This window comes from Acinonyx jubatus, chromosome D4 (assembly GCF_027475565.1).
Source record: "Acinonyx jubatus isolate Ajub_Pintada_27869175 chromosome D4, VMU_Ajub_asm_v1.0, whole genome shotgun sequence".
Lineage (NCBI taxonomy): Eukaryota > Metazoa > Chordata > Mammalia > Carnivora > Felidae > Acinonyx > Acinonyx jubatus.
In genome coordinates, this window is record NC_069391.1 from 43042072 (window position 1) to 43065782 (window position 23711).

The 23711-nt window shown below is 35.8% G+C and overlaps 1 protein-coding gene across 5 annotated transcripts in view; it reads left to right on the forward strand.

The window, feature by feature from the left end:
• C9orf72 (C9orf72-SMCR8 complex subunit) overlaps window positions 1-20013 on the forward strand; it is a 27230-nt gene extending 7217 nt beyond the window's left edge. For all 5 annotated transcript variants that reach the window (XM_015075386.3, XM_027039271.2, XM_027039268.2 and 2 more), the window contains 9 exons: window positions 162-221; window positions 5431-5526; window positions 6237-6301; window positions 8450-8522; window positions 10251-10367; window positions 12885-13120; window positions 16731-16788; window positions 17892-18001; window positions 18132-20013. In XM_015075386.3, coding sequence (XP_014930872.1) covers window positions 162-221; window positions 5431-5526; window positions 6237-6301; window positions 8450-8522; window positions 10251-10367; window positions 12885-13120; window positions 16731-16788; window positions 17892-18001; window positions 18132-18318 — 1002 coding nt within the window. In that variant the 3' untranslated portion in view covers window positions 18319-20013. The remainder of the gene's footprint in view (window positions 1-161; window positions 222-5430; window positions 5527-6236; window positions 6302-8449; window positions 8523-10250; window positions 10368-12884; window positions 13121-16730; window positions 16789-17891; window positions 18002-18131) is intronic.
• The last annotated feature ends 3698 nt before the right edge of the window (window positions 20014-23711 follow it).

Consider the following 23711-nt stretch of genomic DNA (forward strand, 5'->3'; position numbering starts at 1 on the left):
TCCTGCCCCCTCCCTTTTTTTCCTGCCCTAATGTGGAAAGTATTTTTCCCATGAACTAAATTACACAACAGCATGTCTACCATTTAACTGTATAGTGAAAACTAAACAAGTATCAAGATGTTTTTTTTTATTTTAACTTTAATAAATTTTCTCTTGCTTAGGAAAGGCAAGAAAATGTCCAGAAAATAGTCTTAGAAGGCACAGAAAGAATGGAAGATCAGGTAAGATACAGAATGCTTACTATCAAAAAGTACAACCTCATGACATGTATCTATATAAGACTGAGGGCTACTTTTCTTTTTTCTTTTTTTTTTCTTTTTTTTTCAATGTTTATAAATTTTTGAGAAAGAGAGAGAATGTGAGCAGAGGAGGGGCAGAGAGAGTGGGAGACCCAGAATCCGAAGCAGGCTCCAACCTTTGAGCTGTCAGCATAGATGCAGGCTTGAACTCATGAACCACAGGATCATGACCTAAGCTGAAGTCAGACACTTAACTGACTGAGCCACCCAGGCACCCCTGAGGGCTACTTTTCTTAAGGCCTTGAAGCCATACTATTTTGACAGAGTGAATCTGAAAATGAACAGAGCCTTTGTGGAAATATATGGAATAAACTAAATGAAAATTTCCATATCTTAGATCTGAAGAGTTAAATAAGTGGAGAATAATAGCAATTTTGCTACCTTTTTTCTGTTTGTATAGAGTAAGTTTTGAATAACTTGTTCATACTAAAAATTTTAAGTTTTATATGAGATTTTCTTTAAGGCGTTGCTTCTCAGGCATTTCCACAGAAGTTGTAACAGGAGGGAAGTAAGTATACTCCTGAGATATCTGGGGGTACAGGCACAGTTCTAAGCATAATATTTATTTGAAGTCTCACATTGTATTTTTAAAAGTCATGCAGTTTATATTTTATATCTATTTAATATTACAGTCTGCCAGTGACATTCCTCACCTTCTTCTGGTAATAAGTCTCTAGGGAAGCATGCCATGTTTATCCCATGGCTTTTAATGTCCTTAGGGCACAGGCACCAGTATTTGAGATATTTGATTGCGAGGGTACACTTTCCCTTATGGAAATTAAATGCAAACCATTTTAGTGCAGGGCAGAGATGTTCTAAAGGGGAATCTCTAATGGAGAAAGGGTTCTTTGCTTTTACTCCCATTGCTGCTGGCTGGCCACCCTCAGTGTTCCTTCTGTTTGAACTCCAGTCTGTGGCTGGGTTGTCCTTACTGTGGTTTTCCTTAGCATACCTAAGACATAATAGTACTTTGACCAGTAACTTTTCTAAAAATTTGAATATGTAGGGACTTAAACCAGGAAAATACAAAACCCTGTAGAATGACCTACTTTACAAAACTGTTATGTCTGTACTTTTGTAAATAGCTTCCCAGGCCAGAGGAGAGGTAATCCTGGGGAAAGATCTGACACTTAGAAGATGTTTCCGTTTACCCAGAAAAGCCTGGCCTTTACTTACTGGTAATGAGCAGGGTGCCAAGTACTGGGGGGACTTTTACCAACCTGTAGATGTACCTGCTAGCTATGGAGTAGTTAGTAGGGTTTCCTCAAGATAAAGATATTTAGGACCCAGTAAAATTCTACTTTTCCTGGGATTTTTTTTTCCAAACTAGAAACCTATACTTAAGAAATTTACCACTGTTAATTTTTAAGTTTTGTTTCTTTTTTTTTTAAAGTTTATTTGTTTATAAATTTGTTTATTTATTTGCACTTTTGTTACATGCAAACACAAGTAGGGGAGGGGCAGAGATGGAGAGAGAAAGAATCCCAAGCAGGCTCCACAGTGTCAGCACAGAGCCCTATGGGGGCTTGATCCCATGCACCAAGATCATGACCTGAGCTGAGATCCAAGTCGGATCTGAGTTGAAGTCAACCGAGTCACCCAGGTGCCCCAGTTTTATTTCTCTCTTAAGGGCTCTTCTTGAAAATGTTATTGTGTCCCTTCTGTGTATTTGGACCAACAGAAGGTTTTTAAAGGGGAAACATTCTTCTGCTGAGAAGTTCAAGTTAGAGAAGTCAAAGGAGGAAAAGAAACTTGAGGGATTTACTTTAGAGTCTCTTCTGTGTTCAGGCTCGTAGAATTTTTTTTGTTAAGCTTTGATGAAGATATCCATTCACTTAGGATAAATATCTGAGATACGGTTTATGGCACTATATATATGCCTACACCGAAGGGAAAGTATTTTCCTACAGTTTTCCTTTCTGAAAAGAAGCTGCTTGATAACTGAATCCCTGTGAATCTCCCATCATGTGCTTAAAATGACTTTATTTTGAACAAATAAATACTATTTGGGGATGACACATGAGTCTGGAATCAATCACTGACTTCATTCAGTGCAAGTTTTGGATAGTTATAGCTATCATCTGATAAAAATCACTTTATGAGGAAATCCCTTTATAGCTTGTCATTATTCTTGTTGAATTGCCTGTGTTGATTGTAATTGTAAACAAGAATTTTAAAAATTCTTTTAAAAAACAGAAACAGTGAGGCTACTACAGGATGAATTCTTTTTTTTTTTTTTAAATAAAACCTATATCTTGCAAGGAGGCTTAGGACTTAGCATAAAATTCCCACAGACAGCATCACATTTAAAGCCCAAGTTTCTGAAAAACTGGGTATAGTCACTCAAAAAATGACTCTTGAAATGACTGAGATTTAAAGACACATTTGAAAAGTTTGAGTAAGGTAGTTTCATGAGATGTGAGTGAGGAAAAAGCTGTTAGATTGATCTTATTTATGTGTTTTGAAAACATATTTAGCTAAAATTTAATGGACATGTGACAATTTATCTACCTTTCTAAAAGTTTACGTATTCAGGATGGTCCAGAAATTTGGGGGCAGGGGTGATGGTAATGAATAAATGAGAGATCATCCATTTGAGACACTCTGTGTTTGTGATGTTCTATATTGAACTTGGAATTTCACTCTAGAAACTACAGATTTCAAAATTGCATTTTTGATACATAATTCAAATTTTATCTTGAATTCTAAAGGAAACTTGTCTGTTTTATTGATTGTTAACATATATGTGATGATTTCAGTTTGCATTTGAGTACTAAACCTTATTGTGAATGTAGACGTTGAGTGTTGAGTTATTTGCTGACTATTTCTAAGCCTTTTTGTGCTTCTTTTTCCTCATTTTTTTTAATGTTTATTTATTTTTGAGACAGAGACAGAGCATGAGCAGGGGAGGGGCAGAGATAGAGAGGGAGACACAGAATCTGAAACAGGCTCCAGGCTCTGAGATGTCAACACAGAGCCCGACGCAGGGCTCAAATCCACAAACTGTGAGATCATGACCTGAGCCGAAGTCAGATGCTTAACCAACTGAGCCACCCAGGCTCCAAGTTTTTCCTCATTTTTAAATATAAAATGCATCAATGACCTTTAATTAACAAGAATTTTTATATCTCAAATAAATATCAAAAGAAATCCTTTCTAAATTTGGCATGGCAATTTAATTATAGCATGTAACAGTAAATGATAAGCCAATGATTCCACTCTGACTAAAGAAAGTCATTCCCAGAAGAATGAAAATGAGTTTATTTATTTTTTCCTATCAAGCAAATCTTTTATTAATTTATCAATTTCTTATAAACTACTTTACTTTTATTTTTTAAATTGTGGTAAAGGACCCTCCCCTGCTAATGCTCTGTCTCTCTCTCAAAAATACATAAACCTTAAAAAAAAAAGTTTAAAAAAAAAGTGGGGGGGGGGGGGTGCCTGGGTGACTCAGTCAGTTAAGCATCCAACTTTGGCTCAGGTCATGATTTCTTGGTCTGTGCATTTGAGCCCCACGTTGGGCTCTGTGCCGACAGCTCAGAGCCTGGAGCCTGCTTTGGATTCTCTGTCTTCCTCTCTCTCTGACCCTCCCCTGGTCATGTTCTGTCTCTGTCTCTGTCTCTCTCTCAAAAATAAATAAACATTAAAAAAAGTTTAAACAAATAAATTGTGGAAAAGGACACTTAACATGAAATCTATCCTCAACAAAACTTGAAGTGTATTGTGTAATATTGCTAACTACATGTACATTATCATACAGCAGATCTCTACAGCTTCTTCATCTTGTATGACTGAAACCATATACCCATTGAACAGTAACCTCCCATTTTTCCTTCCCTCCAGCCTCTAGCAACCACCGTTCTTCTTTTGATTTCTGTGGGTTTGACTACTTAGATACCTCATATAAATGGAATAATGCACTATTTGTCCTTCTGTGACTGGCACATTTCATTTAGCATAGTGTCCTCAAGATTTATCCATGTTGCGTATGACAGCATTTCCTTCTTTTTAAGGTCCGTTGTATGTATACACCAAATTTTCTTCATGCGTGCTCCCATAGATGGACATTTAGGTTGTTTCCATACCTTGGGTATTATGAATAATGCTGCATTGAACACGGAAGTACAAATATCTCTTTGAGAGCCTGTCTCCAATTCTTTTGGATAAATATACAGAAGTAGGACTTCTGGATTATATGCTAGTTCTATTTTTAATTTTTTGAAGAACCGCCAGAGTGTTTTGGATAGTCGCTGCACCATTTTATATTTCTTCCAACAGTGCACAGGGATCCAATTTCTCCATATCGTCACCAATACTTGTTATTTTCTGGGTTTTCTTTTTGTTTTTTGTTTTATATCGGCCATCCTAACAGGTATGAGGTGATATCTCAGTAATTGTGATTTGCATTTTCCCGATGGTGAGTGATGAAAATCAGTTTTAAAATAGTACGTACATCTTTTAGAAATGCTTTGAAATAGTAGACATGTTTGGGGCTGTGTTCTAACAAGCTATTGAGTGTTTCTATCAAAGGGTGTCATTCTTGGTTTCGGTTCTTAATATTTTATTGTCCTGTTGGTCCTATACAGATTTTCCCCACTATCCAAAAGTAGAGTGTTCCTATAGAACATTTCATACACTGAAATGGCCATAAAGTGAGGAAGCAATTACCATTAATTTACATGGAAAAGTTCTTGAGCATTCCCAGACCCAAAACATAACCCGTCTTACACATCTCAGATACCTTAGAACACACCCTGCTAAGGAATGCACAAAATAAATCGAGACAAAGCACAGATGCTCACCATCATCCACAGCTAAGGCGGCTTGATGCTGAGATGCCTGGGATAGTTCCTGGGGAAGGAGCTTGGCAGGGCCTCTCCTGCGCTCAGGCTATGTGCTGCCTCTTAGAGGGGTTCATTGCAAAACAGGTGCTCAACCCCTTTTAGCTTTTCACCTTTTTTTTTTGGTGAAAGCAAAAATCCTCTTTGGATTCCTTTTGGTTACTGAAAACAGGTACTAATGTAGGTCTTTGATAAAAGCAAAGTGGTGTAACTCGAACCTTGGAAAAGCAGGGGATACCTTCATTGTGTAATTTTTTTTTTTTCTGCCTCATTTTGCTTTTTTTGTACAGGGTCAGAGTATTATTCCAATGCTTACTGGCGAAGTAATTCCTGTAATGGAGCTGCTTTCATCTATGAAATCACACAGTGTTCCTGAAGAAATAGATGTAAGCCATGACTTGTATTATTAAATAAGAACAATGGTGCCACCTCTTATCAATTCCCTTGAGTTCTATTACTATTGTGTATATTAGTAGCATTCTAATTTTACTAGTGTGCATTTTTTGTCATACATGCTATTCCTATGAAGTATTAACCACTTTAATAACACACACATAAAATACTGAGTTTTATGGCCAAAAAGAGGCTTTTTTGGTCAGTGACAGTTGTGACAGAATTACACCTATTTAATTTAGAAGTAGGAGAATTCCAGACCTTAAAGAAGCAGTCAGTATTTAATGCAGTACTTTTGGTAACAAAGCAGTGTACAAGTCAGTGGTGATAAACACAAGTTTACTTATATTCCATAATCTAGTTTCTTAATCACATGTTGACATTTTGAATCACACGGTAAGAGTGCATAGAGAAATCTTTAGGAAACTGTTCCGGTTTCTTTCTGACTGTGTCATTAAGATTCGTCTCCTGATTCTGACAGCAAAGAATAGGAAGTTGTTCTCATCAAAATTGTTGTTTAACCTGCCTGACAAGTTTTCACATTTGTTCTCCTGAAAGTTTATAGACGCACAGAGATGGCTTTATTAGGATTCTTGATGCTTAGAAATGAAGGCAATGTGTTCTGTTGAACCGAGACTTGAGAGTGTTATTTCACTGCCGTATTATAACCAGAATAACTTCTTTTTTTTGTGGTACATTTTAGATAGCTGATACAGTTCTCAATGATGATGACATTGGTGACAGTTGTCATGAAGGCTTCCTTCTCAAGTAAGAATTTTGTTTCCTTCATAAAAGGTGGATAAAGCACATAGAAATCTTATGCTCACCAATGACATGATTTGGAAGGAAGAAAGTAATAGAATAGCTACCCAAACTATTCTAGGAACATTGTTTCATATTTGAACTATTACTTAGCTTTGTGTTATTTTTTCACTTGTTACATGTCTGTGATATATTTGATGTTACTCTTTTTAATACTGAAAGAAGCCGAGTTTCCATAGTCCCCAGACAGAAAATCTTGTTGGTTCTGGTTTCTTGTTTTACTTGTCATTAAATCTGAAACTAAGAACAAAAGGGATTCTTAGACCCATTTCTAATGTTGGTGGGGTTCCTCACACCAACAAACAATGCTTTAGATACCAAGTGGGTCCTACGATTTAATTCATTTCTGGCACTTTCTGCCTAGAGATTATGTCAGATTCCCCAGATTAAGGGTTCAATTCCACAAGACTGTGTCCCACCTACCCTCCAGACACTAGTCACAAGCCCAAGTTTTCACCTGTGCTTCTGACTGGCTAGATATTAGAGATCCCAACCACCCATCCTTGGAGTTCAGACATCAGTAACAAGTCCAGGATGTTACCTGTTCTTCTCACCAACTGGCTATAGATCCTATGACTCCCTCCTTGTGTTCCATTAATTTACTAGAGCAGCTCACAGAACTCAGAGAAACATTTTATTTACTGGATTACTGGTTTATTGTAAAGGATAGAATATAACATACAGATGAACATCTATATGGAAGAGATGCATAGGATAAGGTTTGGGGAAAGGGTGAAGAGCTTCCATACCATCTCTGAGCACACATCTCTCCCCAGATCTCCACGTGTTCACCAACCCAGAAGCTCTCCAAATCCCTTCCTTTTGGGTTTTCATGGAGGCTTTGTTACATAGGCATGGTTGATCAAATCATTGGCCGTTGGTGATAACTTCCATCCCCTCTCCCCTACCCAGAAGTCAGCGGGAGGGACTGAAAGTTCTAATCTTTAGTGGTTGGCTCCATTGGCAATCAGCCCCCATCCTTAGATGTTTTCCAAAAGTCGCTCCATTAACATAACAAAAGGCATCTTTATCTTTTCCTGCACTTAGGAAATTCTAAGTGTTATGGGAACTGTGAGCCAGGAAATGTGGATAAAAAACAAATGCGTATTTCTTAAAATCACAGTATCACAGAACCCTTACAAATTGAATTGCATTGTGGATGCACTTAAGTTATTTAGGCCTAGAAAAGAAAATTATTTGTTATTTTTACTCATCCTTTCCATCTTATAGTAGATTTTAGTACTTAAGAGTGTGGGCTCTAAAACCAGGCTTCCTGGGTTATTGCTGTGTGTAAACTGGGGCAAGATACCTGAAGCCTCTGTGCCCCCATCTCCTCATCTGTAAAATGGGAATAATAGTAGTACCTACTTAATAGGATTGTTGTAAGAATTGAGTGAGATAAATCATACCAAGCCCTTAAAACAGCACCCGGAACGTATAAGCACGTAACAGCTAATAGCTAACATTTTCTACTTCTGTCTCTTCTAAGGAAAATGTTAATGACTGTTAATGACAGTAATATCAGCCAACATTTATCCCTCTAATAAGTGCGCTCTCTGCACTTAGAATCTCATCTTCTACCTCAGTGATTCTTTATGATTGCAGATTATCGTGAAGTTTTATTTTGTTTTTGATGAGAAGTGACAGGATAAAGTATTTGCTTTTATGTCCATAGTCTTTTCCTTTAGGTTCATGATGGAAACTCAGAGGTGTGAGTGTTTTGAACCCAGAAGCTTTACGTAGTATGAATCAGGACTTTAGTCCCCCTTCCACTCACTGTCAGCCGTTCATATCCTTGTTTTTAATCCCATTTGACTTTAAGTAAATCACTTAACCTCTCAACACCTCAGTTTCTTTCATTATAAAATGGTGATATTTTACTAACTGGGTTTTAAGTTCAAATGGGAGGATCTGTGTGAAAGGCCTGTGGAAAAACGTAAAGTACCGTGGAAATAAAAGGTGGCATTTTACTTACTGTTTGTCATTCATCATGTAAAGCTAGTCTGTTACTTGAAGTTCGCATGCCCTTTTTTTGTTTAGTTTGTGAAATTGCTTTACAGCCAGTGTTTTTCATCTTTTTTCTCCACCTTGCAGTGCCATTAGCTCACACCTGCAGACCTGTGGCTGTTCAGTCGTAGTAGGTAGCAGTGCAGAAAAAGTAAATAAGGTAATTTATCTTATAATCCAGCAAATAATCTCACTTCTTAATACTGCTAACATATCATGGATTGTGATTTAAAAGTTAGGTTGTAGTCAAGCAAAATTACTGTGACACCCTGTGCAGAAGTAAGTCGAAGTAAACTGCTTAAATAGGAAATCATTTATCAGTTTCATGTTGATAATTCATTAATAATATTCATAAATATGATACAGTTCACAGTATTGTATAAATGGTTTTGAGAATTTCATTAAAATAAGGTATTTTTAAAAAATATTTGTCTTCTATTTTCTGATGTCACTTAATAAGTATGAAGATAACCATGTACTTGTGATACTAATTCCAAAGAAATGTTATCTAATTATTCATTTTGATTTCTTATATTATTTTCCTCCTAAATCTGTTTCTTTTAGGGACCTATCACTGTTCAGTGGTCAGTGGAAGTTATGTTTTACTCAGTAACGTCTGTGACCTTCAGTGCTCTATGAGTTACTAAAGAATTAATGAAGTTAACTTACTTTTCCAAGCGTTAGGCACTAAACTAAGGGATTTTGTACTTTACTTCACTGACTGTTAACTAGAAAGAGAGAAATTGCACATATCTATCAGTTTAAGCAAACCTGACTTCTCTTTTTATGTTTTATATAGGAAATATGTTAGCAATAATTATTTCCTTGACAAATATATTTGTAATTTTTTTCTCAAGTTACCTACCCTGTATGCTTGCATGACCCTTAATTTACCAAAATTATATATTTCCATACATCCATTTGTGAAAGGTTAATGCATCTCTGTTGTTATGCTGGTCTAGTGATTTATTATTATATCTGTTACCCCAAGAAGGTAACTTCCCCTCTGTGTCACCCAGACCCTTCAGGGTCACAGAAGGACTTCCCAGTAGCTTTCTGGAAGGAGAGAGGCTCTGTGGTTGGGGCCCTGTGTATTTTAAAACATTTTTTTCATTCCACATCCTCTTCTGGCATGATCACTTCTCTTTTATCTTTTTAATTTGAGAAAACGGATGCCATCACTCTATATTGAAAGCTAGTACTTTAATCTAAAAACTCTGAATATAGTCTGAATTCCAACATACTTACATGGCTTTTTACTTTTCCTAATAGAGCTATAGATCAAATCCTGTTAGAATCCTAGATTTCTAAATCCCAACCAAAGTCTTGCTTATTTTAAATCAAATTTGATAGAATTAATTCTCATTCTGTTGAAGGATTTGGACACTCCTGATATTCATTATAATGAGATTTCATATGTCGAACTGTTCAACCGAAGCCATAATTCTGCCTAATTCAACTGTATTTAGTTTTCTTATCCAAAATTGTTTATTTTCATTTGAAAAATACTTGCTGCTGGGTGGAAATAGAATTAATAATTATATTAAGTCATTAGTTCTTACTGAAATATAAAAGTTCCATGGTCAAAGAGTTGGATAAAGTATGCATATTATATCAATCACATGGAAAGTCAATATATATTCCAATGCTAAAGGTTTTGAGATACCATACATTTACCACCATTTGCCAAACTTACTTGACCACAGAATTCCTATTTTAGGCAACAACTGTTATGTCCCATGGACTACTCCAGGTGACTAAGGAAAACTTTTTTCTCAGGATATATTTTATCGACAGTATGGTTGAAGTTTCTTTTCAGATTTCTTTCATAAGCAGACCAGTGGCCTTTTAATTTCCTATTTTAATGCTAAAATATTTTCTTTTACAGATAGTGAGAACATTATGCCTTTTTCTGACTCCAGCAGAGAGAAAATGTTCCAGATTATGTGAAGCAGAATCATCATTTAAATACGAGTCAGGGCTCTTTGTACAAGGCCTGCTAAAGGTATAGTTTCCATTTGTCACATGTGAAAGCGATTTTTTAAAATCATTTTTGACATTCTGTATAAATACACTGTGAATATTAGCATGTGGTGCATCTCATGTTTGTATGCCAAGGAGCTGACTGTTATGCACAAGTCTGAGCACAGAGTATATATCTTACAGATTTATAATTGGTATGAGTGAAACAGCTTAGAGTATCTTTTTGTGTGTGTGTCTGTTTGGTTTCCTATAGCTGCCTGTCTGGCTCCAGGATTATTTGTTTTTTAATATGTGGTTGAATCTGGGGCGCCTGGGTGGCTTAGTCGGATAAGCATCTGACTTCAGCTCAGGTCCTGTTCTTGTGGTTCGTGCGTTCGAGCCCCGCGCGTCGGGCTCTGTGCTGACAGCTCAGAGCCTGGAGTCTGCTTCAGATTCTGTGTCTCCCTCTCTCTCTGCTCCTTCCCCGCTTGCACTCTGTCTCTCTCTCAAAAATAAATAAAACATTAAAAAATATATATGTGGTTGAATCAGATTGCACATCTAAAATAGTTACTTTTTTTTCTGAAAAGGATTTGAATTTTTGTGTTAGCATTTTTTATGTACTGTATTCATTTATTGAAAAAAAATTTAAAGCTGCTTCCTGTCTTCAAAATTGTGTATAGGATTTGAACAATGCATATATATTTTCACATGTAGGTAGCTTTAAATTATTTTACATTTTTCTTTTATTTATTTTCTTTTTCTTTTTAATTCCAGTATGGTTAACATACAGCATTATATTCGTTTCAGGTGTATAATACAGTGTTCCAGTAATTCTGTACATTCAGTGTTCATCGTGATAGGTGTACTCTTAATCCCCATCACCTATTTTACCCATTCTCCCATCCCCTTCTAATAACCATAAGTTTGTTCTCTATAGTTTTTGTTCATTTGTTTTGTTTCTTAAATTCCTCAGACGGGTGAAATCATATGGTACTTGTCTTTCTCTGACTGCTTGAATCTGCTTTTCAAGGAGCAAGGCAGATAAATGTAAATTAGAAATTGTTTTCAATAATTACAGGGAAGACAGTTTATTCATTTTATTGAAACTATCATTGATGTTTCAATTACAGTCAAAAGATGGGAGAAGGTAGATTTCCTAATGGTTATGTGATTCTCATAGCGAATGCTTTCTTGAGGATCTATGCATAGCAAAATGAAACAAAACATATTAAAAGTTGTGGCAAATAAAAATTATATTCAGCTTTTGCATTTTTAACAGTGTGCATGCTTTGAGCTCAGAATAATACAGAAACTACTTAAGGGATGTAACTATTTCCGATTTGAATTTTACAAGTCTGAAAATTAGAACTTCTTTTTATCAAAAGCATGATAAGGTACTTAGTACTTTTATTTTCTCAGTACCCTCTCATTTAGTTATGTAATTTTATCCCTAAAAGGGACCTATACCAGATGCATAGAGGAAAACTTGAAACTATAATCTAATGAAAAATATTTGTTAAGAGTTTTCCATATAAGTATAAATTGTTAAGCCTTTCAGAAATATTTTAACATTCTTTGTCAAGAGCCTTAAAGATGTTCAAAAATTGGGGTGCCTGGATGGCTTAGTCAGTTGAGTGTCTGACTCTTGATTTCAGCTCAGATCATGATCTGAGGATTGTGGGATTAAGCCCTGCATCCAGTTCCACACTGAGCATGGATCCTGCTTAAGATTCTCTCTCTGTCTCTCTCTCCCCCTCCCTCTCCCCCCTCCCCCACTCAAGTGCATGCACGTGTGCAGGCACTCTCCCTCTCTCTTGCTCTCTAAAATAAAAAATAAAAATGTTCAAAGACTTAGCTTACTATCTATATTTCTGGAAATCTTAGGGAAGCAGTTATATAAGAAGAAAGATTTACTTATGAAAGTGTTTATTATAGCATTATAAGAGTGAAAAATTGAAAGTAGCCTCTATATTGTATTCATAACATATACCAGTGTTTCATACACAGATATTTGTTACAGGGCAGTTGACTACCCAATTGACAATACTTGGAAAGAAGTACATTTTTTTACTTACAAAAATTATAGATTCATTGAGATTTAAAAGAACATAAGGAATAATCAAGAAGAAAATAAAAAGTTACCCATACTCTCATAATCCAATGTATAACCACCGTTAATATTTAGCATCTATCTTTCTGGTCTCTTTTTCCTCTGTATGTATCTTTTACATAGTTCCCTGTCCCTATCCCTGCATATTTTAACCTCCTCTTTCCATAATACGTTATGAATATCTTTCTGTATCAACACAAATTGATAACTTCAGTTGTTCTGCAAATTCATTTTTAGTAGCTAAATAATAAGCCATTTTTTGTTTAATCAGTTCTCTTTTTGGATGCTTACTTGTTTTCTAGTGTTCACTATTTCAGCCAGTGCTTTAGTGCACACATCACTAAAACTGTATACAATGGATCTGTTAAAGCCAGTTTTTCTGGTTAAAAAATAATTCTTCATGTCTTTTGACATATAAGACAATGAATTTTCTTTTCATTATGACAGGATTCAACCGGAAGCTTTGTGCTCCCATTCCGGCAAGTCATGTACGCTCCCTATCCCACCACACACATAGATGTGGACGTCAACACTGTCAAGCAGATGCCACCATGTCACGAGCATATTTACAATCAGCGCAGGTACATGAGATCTGAGCTGACAGCATTCTGGAGAGCCACTTCAGAAGAAGACATGGCTCAGGATACAATCATCTATACAGATGAAAGCTTCACTCCTGATTTGTACGTAATAATGTTATTGTTAAACAGTATTGTACAGTTGTATCTTTTATGAGTAAAATCAAGTGTGTATTTGAAAGGAATGAACTATTACTAAGAGAATTATGCTTGAAGAAAAATTTGGTTAGTCATGCCTTTTTTCTTAAATGTCTGTTTTTCTTAATGTAATTATGTTTTGCATAGAGAGATTAGATTAGTCCTTAAAAGTAAATATTTAAGGGGCACCTGGGTGGCTCAGTGGGTTAAGCGTCGGGTCATGATCTGTGCTGACAGCTCGGAGCCTGGAGCCTGCTTCAGATTCTGTGCCTCCCTCTCTCTCTGCCCCTCCCCCTCTCATAGTCTGTCTCTCTCAAAAATAAACAAAAAAATTTTTTAAGTAAATATTTAAGTATTTATTTAACAAATATATATTGAGGCCCTAGGCACCGTAATAGGTGCTAAGGCTGGTAGTGACCAACTGGGGGCACCTTTGTGGCTCAGTCAGTTAAGCATCCGATTCTTGATTTTGGCTCAGGTCATGATCTCACAGTTCATGGGATTGAGCCCTGTTGCATTATGCACTGACAGCACAGAGCCTGCCTGGGATTCTCTCTCTCTGCTTCATCCTGCTCACACTCTCTCTTTCTCTCTCAAAGTAAATATTTAAAAAAAATAGTGACCAACCAGATAGCCCCAACCCTTGGCATTGCTTATTAGTCTAGTGTATAAGACTCATTAGAAGGCATTTTAACTTAACTAAAGAAATAATTCTAAGTCTTTTTTTCTTGATATGTGAATATAAAATACAGTAGAACTACAAAAATACATTTACAGAGCATTCTTTTATTTGCATTTCATATTGTGTTACTCATTTTTTACCATAAAGTGTGATCACTAAATAAAAAAAGAGGAAAAGTAGTGATAAAATGTTGAAAGTGGACCTAATGAGAGGAGAAAAAATTATAAATTTGTATTATAAACCCAAGAAAATACTTAAGTTCTACATCAGGAAAAGAAATGGAGTATAGTATAATGGTTCTCTTTAATCAGTGTAAAGTACCTGGCATATATAATGTGCTCAATATATGTTAACTGTGATAATCCAGTTCTGAGTGTACAAAGCAGCAGTAAAATTGGAGCATGCAACTCTGTCCTGTGTTTCTAAGAAAGATTTTGAGCTGAGACAGTGGACATGTGGAGCATCAGTAGTGACACAGAAGATGGTGACCAAAAGCAGAGAAAAGGAACACCCATGTCCAAGGGATCCCCAGCCTCACGTGTCTCTAAAAGATGGCATCATTAGGACCCATCTTTTCTCAGCTGTGCGTGCACCGATCTTGTTGGTTCCTTAGAAAGTTTTAAGAGAATTGGTTTAGAAAATGAATTGGTCAAGGGGCACGTGGGTGACTCCATCTGTCAAGCGTCCAACTTTTGGTTTTGACCCGGGTCATGATCTCACGGTTTGTGAGATGGAACCCCACATCCAGCTCTGCACTGACAGCACAGAGCCTGCTTGGGATTCTCTCTCTCCCTCTCTTTGTGCCCCAGCCCTGCTCATTCACTCTGTCTCTTTCAAAATAAATAAAATAAACTTTCAAAAGAAAAAAGAAAGAAAATGAATTGGTCAAAATCGGAATTCCAGGTGATGACTATGTTTTCAAGTATTGGTAATTTTGGTACATGTGTAGTAATTCTCAAAATTAATCTGTGCTTTTAAGCATTTTCTTCTTAACTAAAGTGTTTAGTATTTTTTCTGCTTTGTTTTGTTTTTTTTGTTTGTTTTTGTTACTTCAGATATCCTTTTTGGGGAATTTAGTGAACTTTAGGATGGATTTACCACCTATATTTTTATTTTTATTTTTATTTTTTTAGAGAAAGTGTATGTATGCTTTTAACATTTCTTACTCATTTTAGCCAGTTATGTTTGAATGCTTCACTGATTTGACAGATGTTGATTAGCCATCTAGTCTTATTTTTGTTGGTGATAAAATAAAAAACCATAATGTCATGAATTTTTAAAATTTGTTTACAACTCTAAGTAAATTTTCTGAGCATCAAATGGGCCCAAAATGATATTTTCTACCATTAGATTGTGTATTAACTTTTATATGTTACATATACTGTATTTTTAGTTTCCTTTAAACAATATTATTTAATTTTAAGATATTTTTAATTTTAACTCTTTTTTTTTTTCAACGTTTATTTATTTTTTTGAGACAAGCTCCGAGCTGTCGGCACAAGCCCGACGCAGGTCTCGAACTCAGACCATGAGATCATGACCTGAGCCGAAGTTGGAGCTCAACCGACTGAGCCACCCAGGCGCCCCTATTAAAAATAGTTACACTCTTGGGGCGCCTGGGTGGCTCAGTCGGTTAAGCGGCCGACTTCGGCTCGGGTCATGATCTCGCAGTCCGTGAGTTCGAGCCCCGCGTCAGGCTCTGTGCTGACAGCTCAGAGCCTGGAGCCTGTTTAAGATTCTGTGTGTCTCTCTCTCTCTGACCCTCCCCCGTTCATGCTCTGTCTCTCTCTGTCTCAAAAATAAATAAACGTTAAAAAAAAAATTAAAAAAAAAATAGTTACACTCACTGCCACTACATGAAAAATCAGTCACTAGAAATATTCTTTTTTAACACTTGCTTCATCTGATTTACTTATTACTGAGATAATCAGTGAAACAGTATATTCAGAACACTAGACTTAAATAATTTAGCCTTATTCTCTCTCCAAAGCCAGAAAAGGGGTACTGTTACTACCAAATTGGACACCAGTTGGACAGCCAGTGATCACCAAAGGCTGATTTTTTTTTTCCTTCTGAATTTCCTTCTTCTGTAATTTGGTATACCCATCTCCTTAACTAGGAAATTTTAGGTACTTTCCTATTTATTTATGCATACACACCTCTTTGCCAGTCTTGTCAGTTCGATGATGATCCCTACTATTTTCAGTTAAAAATTGCTTACCTTATGGTATGTTAGATATACACTATCTCAAGTGTGCACATTATCTCAAGTGTGAGTTAACGTCTTAGTTTCTTACTCCGATCATTACCAAGTAGCTTATACTTTCCTAAGTAATTGGTTCTTGTTACTTCCTGATGATAGGTTTGTTGATGCAACTCAGTGGTCAAGATGTTCATTAATCCCATTTGAATGTTTCTTAGTGTTCACCCTTTTACCTTTTTCTTCCTGAACAGCTTATTACAAGTTATTATAAGGTTAACCTTTTATTTTATTTTGGGTTTTGATGGTAGTGATATGTGTTTATTTTTGTTGCTTTTATTTTTTTGACATGGCAGGAATTGGTAATCATATTTATTAATTCTCTGAGGCTCTCAAATTTTTTTTATAAGGTGAGGGTACAAAAATAGATTGATAGGTACTTACATGCCCTTGGGACTGCTTATATCTTTAAGAGAAAAATAATTACATACTGTCTTGACAAACTCCAGTAATATGCAAGTGTATCCTTGAGTTAAAATGAATATGTATTTTATATCTCCAAATATATACATCTAATTTTTATAAACATGTTTATATGTAATATTCCATTTCTAAGAATTAATTTGACTGGAGTGAGGGATTTGGGAAAGTAGCGTTGTATAGACATTTCAACATTTGGACTGTTTTCTTTGTAGGAATATTTTTCAAGATGTCTTACACAGAGACACTCTAGTAAAAGCCTTCCTGGATCAGGTAAATGTTAAACCTAAGATTGTCAAAATGAATAGTATGACATATTATCTTTTTTAATATATACTACATTGCCTGTGCGCATGCGCTCTCTCTCGCCCTCTCTCTATATATATCTATATCATCATAGAATTAAGTTACTATCTTTTCGTAGTGTCTCATGTCTTTCCAAAGTGTCTACATGATTTTTCTTTTGAATTGTTAATGGCCATGGGCTGTATATTAACGATTAAAGATGCAGTATTCCCCAGTTAAAATAATAAATGTTTTAATTCCCACCACTAACACATAACTCCAGGTGTTTTCTTTTGGGGAGGGGAGAAAGGTTTTTATTTGCCTTAATTGGGCCAAAATATCTTTAAAACTTGTATACTTCTACTGAAATAATAACATCTTTATTGTCTTATTCTTTTCAAAAATAATCTGCTTAATTAACATTTGAAGAAAATTATAGATTACATGGGACTTATTTCTTAATATAACAGAGCTGTGTCATAATATCATTCTGGGGATCAGGCCAGGAACAGGGTCATAGAAGTAGCTTTGAAATAATGAGGTCCTTAAGTTAACTCAAAATTTTGGAACCAGATCTGTGTGGTCTGTGACATATTGCAAAGTTCAGAGATAATTCACAACCATGCAATGAATTCCATGCTTCTCAAGCTGAATAAAATCATTCTATCAGTACACATGTACCCTCAACACCCCAAGAGTAGAGAGAGAGAAGAAGACCTCAAAACCCTAGCCTATAAGCGTGGCTCAACTTCTGAGAGCTTGGATTTTATTTGGAGATATGGGCAGAAAAAGTTAAGTACACATCAGGACGCAAATTACATCATGATTCTTAATAAAGTAAATAAGGATATATATTTGAGGTAGAATGCAAAATTAGAGTCCATTTTCAAAGATAAAATAGAAAACTTCAGAAAAACATGATCGCCTCTAAATTCAGTACTTCCTGTCTGTTAGGGGCATCAGTAGGAATGGTTGTGGAAAGCTGCTCTAATGTGTGTTAGCTGCCAGACATTGTCAACACTGTGATAGAAATATGCTGTATAAGAAGATTTGGAGCAAATTATTTATTAAAATGTTTGATTTTCCTGTAGGTCTTTCATTTGAAGCCTGGTTTATCTCTCAGGAGTACTTTCCTGGCACAGTTTCTACTCGTCCTTCACAGAAAAGCCTTGACGCTAATAAAGTATATAGAAGATGATACGTAAGTAAAGCTATATGGAATAAAAACCTTTGTGCATTGTGCTTTGTTTTGTTCCTTTTGGATGTTTTCTATATATTTTTATGTATTTATGTATTTATATGTAAAAAGGATTTTTCTTCATTATTTATAGGCAGAAGGGGAAAAAGCCCTTTAAGTCTCTTCGGAACCTGAAGATAGACCTTGATTTAACAGCAGAGGGCGACCTTAACATAATAATGGCTCTAGCTGAGAAAATTAAACCAGGCCTCCACTCATTTATCTTTGGAAGACCTTTCTATACTAGTGTACAAGAACGAGATGTTCTAATGACTTTTTAAATGTGTAACTTATTAAATATATGTTGTCACCATGATGATTGCTGCTGAAGTAGCTCAGTGGTGTGGGAAACATCATTCCCTTGGGTCATGTCCCAGACTCCTACTTGGCAATGCAGTTAAAGTTAGTTACACTACACTTGTCACAAGTCTGTCAGGGGACGTCTGGTGCATTGTTACAATGGATGCATCTTTTCCTAGGTGTGCTGTCTTGAGATACAGACTTATGTTTACAGTTAGAGTAAATGTTCCTGCTATCTTTTAAAGATATAATAATAAGATATGAACTTGACCACAACTACTGTTTTTGAAACTTACAATTCATGGTTTACATGTATCAAAGTGAAATCTGAGTTACTTTTCACAGATATAATACTAGTTGACTTTTCATCTCTTGGTATTCCTTGGTATGTAAGATTACTGTAATACTTTTATAATCAGCTGAAAATTAGAGCATCTGAATCATTTCAGTTCCACAAAAGGAACTTAGTTGGAACATAGGTTAAGTATTAGAAAGAATGTATTGATCAAGCAGATGTTTAATTCAAATTAATTATTAGATCCTCCTTTGTAGACTGGGTAGTCCTTAGGGTTCAGTCTGTGTAGAAACATCAGTATGTGTAGTCCGGATTATGGCAAACCAGTCAGGGTATTTGTGTGTTTCTCTGTGTGTGTGTGTGTGTGTGTGTGTGTGTGTTGAGCTCTGTCAAAGACAATAGAGGAAATTGGATTTTATGTTTTAGTAGTTATTGCAAACTATTTAAATTAATTTTTATTATTTTTGAGCCAAATTGAAATGTGTACCTCCTGTGCCTTTTTTTTTCTTGGAAAATATAATTACTTGGAAGAAGTTCAGATTACACTAGTCAGTCATTTTTATCTTGTTTTCCTCCTGCATAGTCTTACCCTCATTTGACAGTTGTAACTCCAAGATTATGAAATGCAATGGAGAATATACTAACTAGTAAGATCCTTTTACAGGAACAGAGAACAATATCTTGTCCTTTTCCTTCTCAAATTTCTGCCCTTACTTTTGAGGTTATTGCCAGGTCTATTTGCCTCTGCATCATGTGAGGAAAACAGGAGAAACTTTATTGATGTGCTATTTTACTAGGTGCTACTTTGGCAGAACTAAGTGGTCAATTTCTTTTGTTTCCTTAATGTCTTTGGACCATTGTGCTAGCTGTAAACTGATTAATATAATTCTTTGCTAGAACCGTTTTGACATAATAGTATATACAAGCATAAAAATTATTTTTATTTAAAACTGTGGAAGTTACACAAAAGGGAAAAGTATTTATAAGAAAGGGATAAAAGTGACAGAGCCCCTCTGCCATTGCTCACCAAATGGAACCAAAACTAACATGTTATGTTCTGAAAGGTCCTAATTACCTTTCACATCACTAATAAGAAGGGTGTAGACATCTTGATTTTTAGACACAAACCGAATGAGATGACTGGTGCTCTGTGGTGCACTCATGAAAGAATTTACAGATACCACCTTATTGCACCCCTTACTCAGTGCTTCTTATGTGATTGATTATTAAAGAGTGCTGACTGATTATTTTCTTTTGCTGGTTTATTGTACTGTTACATGGAATGCAAGTTGTACAGTGAAGTAAGTTATTAAAGCATGTGTAAACATTGTTATATATCTTTTCTCCTAGGTGGAGAATTTTGAATAAACTGTCTTTAAAATTTTGTGTCCAACATTTATTTGTTCAGAAAAGCAGTATTATGACAATGAAGACTGATTGGTTTCCTGTTTAGCTGACAGTCTGTGTTGTATCTAAATTGTTTTTTTAATTGTTGTCTCTTTTGAAAGAAAATGAATTTGAAGGTTCTATATAATGCTGGAATCTTATGTTGTTTTTATTACTTTTTTAACTTTCTGCTTAACTCCCAGGATTGCATTTTGATTTTTAAAGTCATGTATTAATATTTCAAATGTAAGGTAATGCTTGAGTAATTTTTCTAATCCTTTTCTAAGATGAAGTTATTTCTTCTAGGTGTCCAAAATGAAAACACAAGGAATCTAAATTTTGTAATCTGGATAAAAAGTGAGATTGACAGTTTTACTCCGGGGGGGTTGGGGGGAGAAAAAAAAAGGATTTGATAAACATAATAGTTGAGTTGGAAGTTTCCTTTAAAAGAAGGCTGATTCATTGCACGCTAAGATTCTCAAAGAAAAATCGTCAAGTTCATATAATGCTGTAAAGTAAAAATGAGACAGTAACTCCTATGCTCTATTTCTGTAATGCTGCAGGTTGAGCAGGAGGGTAGTGATGGTTACTCTTAGCAAGCACTGTTTTGGTTTTGAAGTGGAATTGTACAATTGATGTTTCTCCTGTGATCTGCAGGGGATGGCCTAAAGTACCAGGACCACCCCCAGTTAATACACACTGCCCACTGGACTTTCTCAGTGTATCGTCACAACACTCTAAGGTAGCTATTATTATTTCTACTTTACAAATGAGGAAACATATCTTAAAGAAATATATGCGGCCCATGGTCATCAGCTAGTTAACTTAGATTTCATCCTAAACAGTACATATTGCCATGCAGCACAGCACCTAATGCGGTTCCTCTGCACTGAAGGGAAGGGAAGGAAGCAAGTACTATGGGCATCCCAGCCCTCCGCAATGCCCAACAGTGATTACCTGCTGGGTTGCTTGGAGAAGTTACATAACCTCTCTGAGGATCATTTTTTTTAAATATTTGAAATTGAAGGCATGATTGATACCTCCTGATTGTTACAAGAGGATTTAATGAGATTATCTAAGGTGCTTAGGTCAGTACCTGACCAGAGCTCCAGTGCTTTTTTATCTAATCTGAAAATCTCTACCTTTTAATTACCTAATTAATCATGTTTTAGAACATTTACATTTAACATGATTTCGATATGGTTTAGGTTAAATCTATCATCTTTGTTTATTTTTTTAATTTTGATCCATTTGTTCTTTGTCTTTTTTTTTTCTGTTTTGTGTTATTTTTTATGATTCCTTTTTATCTCTTCTTGGCTTATTGTAACTCTGCTTTTAAGTGATTGTTAGTTACATATATATGGATGTATATAAAGGTCTATACTGTACATACATTTTTAACTTCTTTTTTTTATTTTATTTTTTATTATTTAAAATTTACATCCAAATTAGCATATAGTACAACAATGATTTCAGGAGTAGATTCCTTAGTGCCCTTTACCCATTTAGCCCATCCCCCTCCCACAACCCCTCTAGTAACCCTCAGTTTGTATTCTGTATTTATGAGTCTCATGTTTTGTCCCCTCCCTGTTTTTATATTATTTTTGTTTCCCTTCCCTTATGTTCATCTGTTTTGTCTCTTAAACTCCTCATATGAGTGAAGTCATAGGATTTTTCTCTTTCTCTGACTAACTAATTTCACTTAGCATAATACCCTCCAGTTCCATCCACATAGTTGCAAATGGCAAGATGTCATTCTTTTTGATTGCCGAGTAATACTCCATTGTATATATATACCATATCTTCTTTATCCATTCATCCATAGATGGACATTTGGGCTCTTTCCATACTTTGGCTATTGTTGATAGTGCTGATATAAACATGGGGGTGCATGTGTCCCTTCGAAACAGCACACCAATATCCCTTGGATAAATACTTAGTAGTGCAATTGCTGGGTCATAGGGTAGTTCTCTATTTTTAGTTTTTTGAGGAAGCTCCATACTGTTTTCCAGAGTGGCTGCACCAGCTTGCATTCCCACATCAATGCAAAAGAGATCCTCTTTTTCCACATCCTTGCCAGCATCTTTTGTTGCCTGAGTTGTTGATGTTAGCCATTCTGACAGGTGTAAGGTGGTATCTCATTGTGGTTTTGATTTGTATTTCCCTGATGAGTGATGTTGAGCATTTTCTCATGTGTCACTTGACCATCTGGATGTCTTTGGAGAAGTGTCTCTTCATGTCTTTTGCCCATTTCTTCAGTGGATTATTTGTTTTTTGGGTGTTGAGTTTGAGAAGTTCTTTATAGATTTTGGATACTAACCCTTTATCTGATAATGTCATTTACAAATATCATCTCCCATTCTGTTGGTTGCCTTTTAGTTTTGCTGATTGTTACCTTTGCTGTGCAAAAGCTTTTTATTTTGATGAGGTCCCAGTAGTTCATTTTTGCTTTTGTTTCCCTTGCCTCCGGAGACGTGTTGAGTAAGAAATTGCTGCAGCCAAGATCAGAGACGTTTTTGCCTGCCTTCTCCTCGAGGATTTTGATGGCGTCCTGTCTTACATTGAGGTCTTTCAACCATTTTGAGTTTATTTTTGTGTATGGTGTAAGAAAGTGGTCCAAGTTCCTTCTTCTGCATGTCGCTGTCCAGTTTTCCCAGCACCACTTGCTGAGGAGACTGTCTTTATTCCATTGGATATTCTTTCCTGCTTTGTCAAAGATTAGTTGGCCATACATTTGTGGGTCCAATTCTGGGTTCTCTATTCTGTTCCATTGATCTGAGTGTCTGTACTTGTGCCAGTACCATACTGTCTTGATGATTACAGCTTTGTAGTGTAGCTTGAAGTCTGTGATTATGATGCCTCCTGCTTTGGTTTTCTTTTTCAAGATCGCTTTGGCTATTCGGGGTCTTTTCTGGTTCCATACAAATTTTAGGATTATTTGTTCTAGCTCTGTGAAGAATGCTAGTGTTATTTTGATAGGCATTGCATTGAGTATGTAGACTGCTTTGGGTAGTATCGACATTTTAACAATATTTGTTCTTCCTATCCAGAAGCATGGAATCTTTTTCCATTTCTTTGTGTCTTCTTCAATTTCTTTCATAAGCTTTCTATAGTTTTCAGTGTATAGATTTTTCACCTCTTTGGTTAGATTTATTCCTAGGTATTTTATGGGTTTTTTTTTGTGCAACTGTAAATGGGATTGAATCCTTGATTTCTCTTTCTGTCGCTTCATTGTTGGCATATAGGAATGCAACCGATTTCTGTGCATTGATTTTATATCCTGCAACTTTGCTGAATTCATGAATCAATTCTAGCAGTTTTTTGGTGGAATCTTTTGGGTTCTGGATAGAGAGTATCATGTCATCTGCAAAGAGTGAAAGTTTGACCTCCTCCTGGCCGATTTGGATGCCTTTTATTTCTTTGTGTTGTCTGATTGCAGAGGCTAAGACGTCCAATACTATGTTGAATAACAGTGGCAAGAGTAGACATCCCTGTGTTGTTCCTGACATTGGGGGAAAGCTCTCAGTTTTTCCCCATTGAGGATGATATTAGAGTTGGGTCATTCATATATGGCTTTTATGATCTCTAAGTATGCTCCTTCTATCCCTACTTTCTTGAGGGTTTTTATCAAGAAAGGATATTATATTTTGTCAAATGCTTTCTCTACATCTATTGAAAGGACCATATGGTTCT